This window comes from Exophiala xenobiotica, assembly GCF_000835505.1.
Source record: "Exophiala xenobiotica strain CBS 118157 unplaced genomic scaffold supercont1.3, whole genome shotgun sequence".
NCBI classification, from domain to species: domain Eukaryota; kingdom Fungi; phylum Ascomycota; class Eurotiomycetes; order Chaetothyriales; family Herpotrichiellaceae; genus Exophiala; species Exophiala xenobiotica.
Genome location: NW_013562492.1, coordinates 3,377,287 through 3,387,961, shown reverse-complemented (window position 1 = coordinate 3,387,961; position 10,675 = coordinate 3,377,287). Strand labels below are relative to the sequence as shown.

Sequence of the window (10,675 nt, the reverse complement as noted above, 5' to 3'; positions counted from 1 at the left end):
TTATGGCTGAGGACAGGGTTGGCTGAGGACGAGTTGCGTCTGGGGACAGGTTATGGCTGAGGACAGGGTTGGCTGAGGACGAGTTGCGTCTGGGGCCAAGGTTGGCTGAGGACAGGTTGTGCTGGGGACAGGTTTGGGCTGAGGACGGGCTCGGGAGCCCATTCAAGTGCCTCAGTAGAGGATCCATTTTAGGACCCCTACAGAGATATTTAAGATAGTATGAACCTCTAGGCGGATTCATGTCCAGTATCGACACCAAAATGCCACGGGCTCGACTTCTGGGAAAAGAACGCAGCATCGTAACGGAAAAAGCTCTCAAATGCAAGGGCATGGTCAGTGTCCGGCTTGAGGTGCTGTCGTTTCCAGAGATTAAGACGAAAGATCCCACGAAGCTGAAGAGCAATGTGAAGAGGCTGAAGAAAGCATTTCAGGATGAAGGTTGCTGGCGGCTGCCGTTGCCGAATCACATTCCAGCTCAAATCGATAAGCAGAGTCTCGATGCCGCCCTTCGACATTCACAGCGCTCGAGCAAAGAACTTTTCGTGGGCCCTCGAGACGAATATCCCGAGCTCGAGTTTCCACCGGGTTACCAGCTCATATGCCTGGATGGACAGAGCCGCGCTCTTGCCGCCGCAAAGGTTCTTCCTGTCGCGGACCGGAGGTGGATCGTAGATTTATATGCTGCAGGTATGAGATGCTTACTCTCGTATAGCGAGACATTACATTGATATATGGTTGTTAGACCTCACAGAAGAGCTCAGGACAATTCTGGTGGAGGAATACTCGAATGAAGACCGTCTGCATCCTGGAGAGATCTACCGAAAACTTCGGCTGTATCACCTCCAAAGGGACTTGCGAATCGACAATTGGTGGTTTGAAAAACGGTGCTGGGCACGTTTGTCAGCTCATGGACGCCGCAATGTCAAGCAGCTCCTGCGCCACCGTGAAATAGCCTCGGCCTGTGATGCCCTGTTGGACGTTGTCGGGCTTTGGAGCGGTTGGAGAACAAGCACCTGGCACAAGATACTTTCAATGGGTGTTGACGAGGTAAGTTCCACCTTGCGGGCCATTCAGGTTCTCACCAATTATTGTAGTGCATCCTATACCGCCTCGATCTCATGAAAGATTTTTGGTACGAGAGCGTTGGGGTAGAACGGAATGCGATGCAGAAAGTCGACGAAAACAGCGTCAAAGAACTTGAGGGTACCGCCCCTGGGGCGTGCAAAGCGGATGCTCGGGATCTATATAAGAAGTTGAAGGCTGGAAAAATCTTCGGAGCTTTCAATGACCAAGATCGCGAAAAGATCTGGGCCGAAGTGTGTCGTCGGACGAAAGATCGCTTGGTCTCGTCATTTTTCACCTTCTTCGAGGATTTGAACTGGCTGAAGGGCCCAGCTGACTGCGTCAAACGGTTGATACCTATATCACCCGATGACACGATCCTCTACGCACTGGAACAGTACGTTTTCACGGGTGTTAACCAGCGAACCGGCCAGTGCTTGATCCAGAAACCGGATCATACTTTCGCTTCTAAACCAGGAACTGAGGCCGATCAAATGAATCTGGGAGTTTTACAGCTATTTCTCATCGCCATGCGTAACCACCTTAACATGCCGGCCGAACCCAAGAAAAAGAATTTACTCGCAAAGCCAAGACCAAAGAAAGCGGATCCCGAGGTCCTACACGAATTTGCCGCCCATGCCCACAAGCTAGGCTTTGAGTCCGATGAGATTGGTGAACTGACGAAACTTAGAACGACATCGCGAGCACCGCAAAAGGAGTCAGCGTCATCGGGTTCTGAAGACTCTAATCCACCTATCAGACGATGCGGCATCCCTTGGAGTTGTCATCACGAACAGGACAAACTAAGCCTCTTTCTGGAACCTTTGTACGCCGTACGGAGTGGGGAGTTTGAAGAGATGACATCTTCATTTGTGCGGCGGTCTGTCATTCTTGCCTTTTTTGAGAAACCAACAAGCCTCTGCTTAAGCGAGGCGACGTCTCACCCTTCCAACCCTACGGTAGATCAAGGGACGATTGGTAAAGAACCTTCACCGAGGCTTGGACAGCCAAATCAGCAGTTTCTGGAGCAGCGTCATGTCGAACAACACCAAGGTCCTCGCATTACCCAGGATCCCTTGCAACAGGGTTTGCAAGCTGGTAACACCGTGCCAGAGTCTGAAAACTTTCCCGCGACCCAGCTTGGTCAGCAAATAGTTACAAGGGAGGGCCAAGTTGAGTCGGAATGGCTATCCGACGTAGAGATGTCTGATGAAACAGAAGAAGTCCAACATAATACAAGGTGGGACAGACAAGGGAATAGGCGGTTACAGAAGAAGAAAGCACGGCGGTCAAGTAAGCAAAGAAAGACTGCTAAGAAGAAAGGAGCAGTCAGTGCGAAAAAGAGGCAAGACATATTTGACGTGGGAGCAATGCTGCTGAGCGTCGCTGAAGAGAGTAGTATTCAGTCAAAACAACAAGAGGTGCACAGGGAACCGGAAAGTCCGAGCCGAACCACGCAGATCAACCCTGACGGGTTCAAGGAAGGCAGCATTCCTATGCTACCGCAGAACCAATCTTCGACCCTGGATCATAACGAGATCATGGAAGCGGGGCAGCCCACAGCGACAGAGCGACAAAGCGAGGATCAAGGTATGGTGCAGACGGTGACAGAGAACGTCGTTCACGAAACCACCACATCAGATATTCCAACACTCCACGGAGAGGTAAGTGCGCCAAACACCGTGGGCCCAGCAGAAGCAGAGCGTCGTCGTGAAGCGCAAGAGCAACAAACGACCGAGCAAACCTTCAGGGAGCCAGAAGAGCGACAGATGATGGAGAGAACCCACGACGGGAACGAGGGAAACGAAGGGCAGCATGTCAACCAGCGAAAGCAGGACGCCACTGAGAGAGAGCGAGGACAACATGCTGCATGGGGGAGGATTGATGATGCGCAGACAACCCCGCCGCGAGAGATGGCCCAGACCAAGGATTCACCCCCTAGAGATCAGGTCTTTCTGGATGAAGCGGAACAGGAATCAATCGATAATCAGATGAGGCGCGATCGAGAAGAGTCTCTATTCAGTCCCGAATCAATGTCGCCAATGGATGAATCGACGAACGTAGAGACAGCGCCACAAAGAAGGATCGAAACGGCGCCACAGCATGAGGCAAATGGGTCGGTGAACGGTATCGAAGGGACTCCACCAATGTTGATTGTAGATCAGCAGCATGAGCTCTCGCCGGCCCAACAGGTAAACGCCGCAACAGAGGAGGTAGAACGCATCTCCACGGCCGAAATGAAGGACTCGGCAGAACGGGAAGCGATTCCAACCCTTCCACAATCCGAGATACTTGGGAGAGGGCAGGAGAAGCTCGAAGAGCTGGGTGGACGTGTGAGCCAGGACCAGGAACATTACGACGAGATCGGACTAGAGCAGAGAAAACGAAAGACACCGGATCTGGATTCAGGCCCAGCTATTGAAGGCCCTAGCCAGTTGCAGGATCTGAAGTCCCCACCCAAAATACGAGAGCCGGACCGAAAACGTGTCACTCAGATCAACTTTGGCAGACTAGAGGAATTGGAGAGCCTAGAGCGAGCGCAAGAAATGTTGTCTCCCGGACATGATCGGGATGGAGTTCGCGATGGGGGAGAACTCATTGCTCGAGAAGATGAGATTGTTCCCGACGTGCAGGAAGAGTTGAGAGGCGATGGCCAAGCGCGATACGAGCCGCTCTCTGGCGAGGGCAACCGAGCAGCAGTGGAGAACACCGAACGCAATGTCGACGACCGGCTACGGGAGCGGGAAAACGAAGAAACCGCCGCGAGAGTGCGGAAGAAGGCGGCGATAAAAGAGGTTGAGAGGCGAAGACAAGAGAGATTACGGCAACTCAAGAATGAGAAACCCGAGTTGATGTCGGAGCAAAAGATGAACAGAGAGCGAGCAAGGGATCAACAAGAGAGGCAAGTAAAGGAAGACGAAGGCATGCGCCGCAAACGGACCACACAGATCGACTTTGGGAGGCTCGGAGACGCTGTTCATGGGCAACCCAAGCCTAAAGAGAGCGCCAGTCGGCGCCCAATCACAGAAAACGACGCCGGGGGCGGACCAGCCGAAGTTGTCGGGCTTGATTCTGATGTCATCGCGACGACCAGTCAACAACCAGCAGATCCTCCGAAATTGACCATGGAAAGACCCGGCCCTCAGAAGATTCGAATCCATCTCAAGATCTCTGACGGGAGGCTTGGTGATGAGGACTGGAAAAGTCTATCCTCACACGACGTGGATCCCTCCGAGCCGGCAGACTTCATGCGATTCTTGAGGAAATACACCAGAAAGGACACCGAAAATCCGTGGAATGTGTTTGCCGGGTCCCACATGATCACCCCATTGACGAAGTTTGAAGACATCATCAAAGATGGAAACAGCACCTTATACATAACTCGAGAAGGGATTATCGACACTCATCTCCATCCTAATTCTCCTGCCGGCAAAAGAATTCGATCTTGAGTGTATAGAAAAGCGATTCTAAAATTAGTCCCCAGTTCATCTTCATTTTTCGACTCTCCCCCCCCCAAAAGAACCTGGTCAATGCCTGGGATGATAGTCCTGTCTATTGGATATCTTCCATGAAGGAGATGGCGAAAAGTGGTCGGACCGACGAGGTAGGGACAGGAGACCGACAGGTAACGCGGCTTCCCATGTATTGGCATGACCCCTACTGGAAGTAGTTAACCGTCTAGTCACCGGGCTGATATTCTAGTTCCTCCAGCTTGACTTTCTTATCTGCCAAGGGACGGACTAGACGTCGCAACCGATCTCGAAGGTCGTTGCTTCCAGACACTGGATTGATCAGTAGGCACCCGAAGTGGGTCAAGTGAGCTTACCCATCACCAACATTTCTCCTCTCTCGCCTGATTCCTCCTGTACCCGTTTGATGTGTTTTCCTGCCGCCTCTTCTCGGAAAATCGCTTCCACATCAGCCAGGCCACTGTACGCGATCGCGCGTCTCCCAAATGGCACTCGATCCTGGCTTGCCCAGCGGATGTAGATCGAAATACTGAGAATCTATGCGCCAAGTCAAACCGACGCTTCATGATGTAGATTCGTGTGACTTACCTTTCCCTTGGCCGACTTTTCGTCGCTCATATCGTCCGTACCGTTATCGACACTGAGTGTGTCACCGACGAGCGCATCATTCAACAAGTCTGCGGCGGCATATCCCAAATCTACTGCAGTTGAGCGTTGTCCTGCGTGAAAAGACGGGCAATTCGATGGTCTGCGTACCTTTTGTCTCCAACTGCCACACCAAATGGATTCGACGAGTGCGAATCTTGCAGGCATTATACCCATGAATGAGCTGCCTCAGGTAAGAAAGGTGCGAGACGACACCAAAGCCATCCGCCATCATTAAGACCGTCTCATAAGTTCCCGCTGGGACAGTAGTACCGTGAGGCCCACTGAACAAAGCTCGATATAAAGTGCCGCCCTCGCGGCTAGTGTCCGAATATCGCAAAAGCTTTCGGGTCAGGCCGTCACGTGGTTCCACAAAAATGTCCAAGGATCCTAGACTTTCATCCGACCAGGATGTTATCATGAAAGGGTGGCTCTGTAGGAGGCCAAACCATGGAATCCATAGGCAGATGTATTGCCCCGGCTCCACCTGGACTGGCGAGGTGAGGCGTACTTGAAGCGTCATCACTTCCTGCTGTATGATGACATGCTCTCTGTTCAGCATTTCTTTGATATTGGTGATCTTGACTCTGGCGAACCCGTTCCCGACCACTCCGGTTTGGTACACAATGAGTCCGCATTGGACAAGAATGGTCAGCAAGAATATACCAATAGTAACGTAAATGTACTTTTGCGGAAGAGAATGACTCTCCTTCAAGTGGCTCCATATGCTGTAGGTCGCCGTGACAGCCAGGGTCTGATGCAGGCGAAGGAAGAGCTCGTAGAACGGACGGCGAAGTAATGGGTGTGAGAGAGGCACGAGGATGCCCAATGATATTGTCCCCTAATCTTTGTCAATTCTGTCGACCGGCCGTAGGAATCTTTTAGGAAGCATACGATCAGTCCAAAGAGGTTTTCCGAGATCTGCAGGGGAAATGGTTTCTTCTCCACGAGCACAGTGAGAACGTGGAAACCCAACAGGGCCGATGACATGAGCCCAAAGGAGCGATGAAATCGCCGGTACGTGCGTAATGTGACGCCTAAGAGATCGGCTGGAAAGCTCAGATGAGGGCCTGCCATGAGAGGGATCAGGTTGATGAGCGAGAGATTGGCCGCTCGCAGACCGGCCACCCAGACAGAGTGCACTTTGAAGCAGACACAAAAGACGTTGACCCCACTGTACAGAAGCCCTGCAATGACACCAGCTGGGTGCCACGCCCCAGTCAACCGGTGACGAATCTGTGGATACACGAAATATTTGAGGGAGAGGGGAACGACCTTCTTCCAACCAAGCAGAAACCACTGGCGAAAGTTCATGAGAACGAGGAGAAACAACAAGCCGCCCAAACCGATCGCGTAGGCTAGAGTAATATCCATATTGAACGTTAGAAACGATAGAAATGGAATGACAACAACGCACGGATGGAAAAGCAGTTTCACAGGCGTTAAGAAGCTTGTTGAACGGGGAAAGAGAGTGAACTTGAAATATAATGAACTGTAGCATAGTATTGAGACGCCAAACCCTCAGAGAGGGAGCCGAGAATGGAACAAGACTCTGAGCAGTTGCGGCCAACTTTGGAATAAAGCAATTGGAGCCAGAATGGGATCCTCTACCCGACAAATCCACCTTCCTCTAACTTGGCGGTAACCTGTAGCCTCTGAATGGGGCAATCGAAGTCACATCTGCCAGCCCTTGGAGATTTCTCGTCCCCCAGGGCCCGCTGAATAATGGATTCTAGCCAGGTCAGGATCAAACCCAGGAGGAAATCTGAGGTCCGTCACTTGCCTTCAACAACTTCTCTGCCGAAGTCGCAGACGTCGTCTCAGAAAGGAATTCGACCGCCAGAGAATCGGAGGGCCACCGGCGCAGGTCATCTACTCCGACAGCACCATCAACTTTGGCATACTTTTGCATCAGCTCCATTGTGATGAAGCTTAGAGCCTTAAGATCTCTCGATCCAGGATTGCTCAGGGGACATGGTCGACAGAGTTCCTGATGTGCTGTGATCTGAACGTCAGCTTGACGTAGAAGTTTGTGGAGTGATTACGTGCCTATCTTCACCTCGCCAGCGACATTGATGAGAATACTCGAGGTGGTCAGAGAGCCGTGTTCTAGTCCTTTTTTCGCGAGGTACACAAGCCCGTTGAGGATCTGTCACAGTTAGTCGGTCCACTCAAAAGAGGTGAAATTCAAAACCCCCCTGTCCTAAAATGGACGCCAGTTGATCCTCGTCGAGATGTTTCGGAAACCCAGTGAACAGGCTCAGAGACATCGGCATGTGCTCGAAGACAACGTAGAATAACTCGTCATGGAGAAAGATGTCTCTCACGGACACGATATTCTCATGTTCAACCTGCTGCAACATACGACATTTTTCTTCACCGTCATGTATAGAGAAGCTCCTCACAGCGACGACGTACGGCGTCGGACCCTCCTTTTGAGGAGGGACAATAAAGTCGGCGGACCACGGATGTCTAACATCGGCCACATCCACCATGTCGTCGTCTTCCTCGCCAAGCCGTATGCAATGGCTTTTTCTGTACTTTTCCCACGGGGATTGGTGCTTCACGATCAAGGTATTCTCCGTCCCATGTCCGAGTGCTGCTGGGGGGTTCAGGGGCTTCGAACCAGTTGCTGAGGTGGTACGATAGGTTCCGGACGAGAGTGCCCTCGGGAATCCTGCTGCCGGATTAAATCCAGTCCCGCGGCGACTGGGAGTTTCACCATCCGTGAGGTGATCATCCTGGCGGGCCACGCTCTGAGAAGCCCCCCTAAACCCTCTGATTGCATTAAAGTCGATGCGTGTCCGGCGATTTAAAGATTGAGATGACATCTTGACAACATGAATGGCTAAAGAGAAGACCAGAGCAAACGTTACAATCTCTTAAGTAAGGTATGTGAGGTTTGAGCAAAATTGAGGCAGGGGTGGTGGTCAGTCCCAAGAGACGGGAGACGACGTTCGATCTGGACTACGAAGCAGATGAGGAACGAAGCGGCCAGAGCCGGCATGTGCAGCAATCGCACGCCTTCCTCCCCAGGCCCATTTTGGTCCTCGGGGCCCAATTCAGTCTTGATGCTGCGCTCAACGGAATGAGGCCCGTTCTGGATCCGAATGGTGAATAGCGTTGTCACTCAAGAGTACTGCAGAGCTCGATGGGGAGGTACGTAGCTTCATTAAATGATATCCGCAGCCCACCGGTGGGAAAATATCCATCGTCCCACAGGTTGAATTATTCATACTTACACCACCATGCTCAAAGAAAAGCTATGGCTCAAAGTAGGTGTGTCGCTCGCATTCGCGGCTGCATTAATCTGCTGCACGGTTTTGAGCTTTGAAGTGCTTTGCAATAAGGACGACATGAAGGCTGGTATCATTACCTTCACTGTGAGGGCCTTTCACTGTTCAATGTGTTAGGTGAGGTAGATCGCTGATATCTTCTTCCACAGTTTAGGGCGCCCCCCACACAGGTACCGCTCCGTGCAAGGGGCCTGATCCCAACGGCCGTGACCCAAGCTGGGAGCGTCGTAAGCAATGTGGCAACAGCAGCCTCCGGGGCTCCCAGCCAAGCAAACAGCATCGCAAGCGCCGCCGCGACAGCCGTCAATGGCGCCATCACGGCGATCCCCCGGAATCTCTCCATCGGCACAAAACAATACTGCGTGGGGTTCAGCGACCATGTCGAATGTCATCAATTGCCCGTGAACATATCTAGGATCGTACCCCAGGTTGTTGCAAATATTCTGAGCGACGAAATGGAAGATTTGGATCACCTGCGCAGCATCTTCGCAACAGCTACCCCTGGATGGATCGGGGATCCTTTCATTATCGGCATAGCGACGGCCCTGGTGATCGCTGTCGTCTTTTTCACCTCTATGTTCAGCTGGCCCTTCGGCGCTGGTACTCTGTTGCAGGATCTGATGTTACCATTAATGCCCAGATTGGTTATTGGGCTCTTTTGTTGCATCTCTTACCTCCTCCCAACAATTGTTCTTTACCTTCTCTACTCCAAGTCGAAGGACCTCTCTTCCGAGATCAGGGCTGATCAGGGCCCGGTCGGCGGCTACTGCTGGGGCACTCTCTTTTCGGCTCTCCTAATGACGGGAATGACAACGTTTGTTCACATCTTGGTCTGATAACACCCGATGAAAGGTCGTTAACTTTCACGGTGGCTCGGTCAAATACACAGGTTATCATTTCGACGCCATACCATACACTGAGAGTGAGGAACTTGGACAGTAAAATTGGGTGGTAAGGGCGTATGATTGGATGAGAGCCCACAAGATCACGTCCCTGAGCTTTACCGTGCCTGTGACCTGCTTGGCAAAATCAGGGGGCTGGATAGTTGCCCCCTCGGAACAATCTGAAGCGCACCCAGCATTCGGAGGAGCGGGTTTGATTTGCTTGAGGGCTCGGATATGGAGTGATGGTTCAATCGAGCAGTGCTCGAGTTTAAGGGCCCAACATTGCCCGCTCATGATCGAAAGTCACTTTCGAAGTCACTCTCTTCTACCTCACTTAGGCCCTCGTCCTGTTCAATTGCTCATGTATCTGCTGTATCCGTGACAGTCGCTTGAACTCCTTTTCCAGACGAGCATACCGTTTCTCGCGGTTGATTCGATCACCATGACTCCTCGCTTGCTTCATGGCAGGTCTTGCGCCAGCAGAGGATGCTTCCACGCTATGGTGATGATTCCGCATTTCAACCTGTCCTTCTGCCATTGAGTTAACACGTATGGAAGCTGCCGATGAAGTAGTCTGTGGCCCCGGTACGATGGCCTCCTTGGAAGGGAGGCGAGTTAGAGACGCACGAACGGGCTTTCGGGGTGTCAACTGCCGGTTTCTTGAGATGACAGAGTGTAATTCTGCAAGGGATTCTCTTGTGCATTTAACTGCTGTGGCTGTGTTTGTTGGCTCGGGCGAGGACTGGCTGACTGAATGTGAAGCTGTAGGACCAATGCCATCTTCGGACAATCCCGTCTGCTGGGTGATCGAGCCGTGGCGATTTTGGATCTCTTCGTTCGGTGGCTGGCCTGGCGGGGTTTGATACAGTTCTGCTTCTTCACAAGCTTTGTCCCCATCTTCTCTTGCTTTTTCGTCCTCTAGGCCACTCAGGAAAAGTATCCTCTGCAACAGCCTTTCAAATTCCTGGCCATTTTAGCATGAGGTATGATGTCACTTGGGGAAGACTTACCATGTTTTTGCTCACTGGTTGCCATGGTCCGTGACCAGAGGATCTGTATGTATAGGCCTCTCTAGCCTTTGGATTGATCATGTGGCGGGCCACGGAATAGATCCATATTGTGTGCAACTCATGGCCTTTGTTAATGGCGCCCAACTTTCCTTTTTCGCGGTACCTCATCTTACGATCTCTTTCGTTGGCTTTTTCTCAAGTGCAGTGTCGTCTGGCGTGTGAGATGTGGCGTCTTTCTGATCATCCGAAGTCTCCATGGCAGGGCCAGTGAGCAGGATATTTAAGTACCCAGAAAGAAACTCGCGTTT

General features: G+C 51.9%; 3 protein-coding genes across 3 annotated transcripts; 1 reads left to right on the top strand and 2 right to left on the bottom strand.

Annotated features, from left to right (window-relative positions):
* Positions 1 to 260: 260 nt before the first annotated feature.
* PV05_05502 (uncharacterized protein) lies at positions 261 to 4,511 on the top strand (the record flags this gene model as incomplete). Its single annotated transcript, XM_013462014.1, has 3 exons — positions 261 to 687; positions 743 to 1,047; positions 1,095 to 4,511. 3 exons carry the CDS (start codon positions 261 to 263, stop codon positions 4,509 to 4,511), a joined length of 4,149 nt encoding a protein of 1,382 aa, XP_013317468.1.
* A 229-nt stretch (positions 4,512 to 4,740) lies between these two features.
* Positions 4,741 to 6,551, bottom strand: PV05_05501 (uncharacterized protein; the record flags this gene model as incomplete). The annotated part of the gene is made up of 5 exons (XM_013462013.1): positions 4,741 to 4,844; positions 4,889 to 5,069; positions 5,121 to 5,233; positions 5,289 to 6,018; positions 6,072 to 6,551. The coding sequence occupies 5 exons, from the start codon at positions 6,549 to 6,551 to the stop codon at positions 4,741 to 4,743; spliced, it is 1,608 nt and encodes a 535-aa protein (XP_013317467.1).
* A 3,140-nt stretch (positions 6,552 to 9,691) lies between these two features.
* PV05_05500 (uncharacterized protein) lies at positions 9,692 to 10,535 on the bottom strand (the record flags this gene model as incomplete). Its single annotated transcript, XM_013462012.1, has 2 exons — positions 9,692 to 10,321; positions 10,368 to 10,535. 2 exons carry the CDS (start codon positions 10,533 to 10,535, stop codon positions 9,692 to 9,694), a joined length of 798 nt encoding a protein of 265 aa, XP_013317466.1.
* Between the last annotated feature and the right edge of the window lie 140 nt (positions 10,536 to 10,675).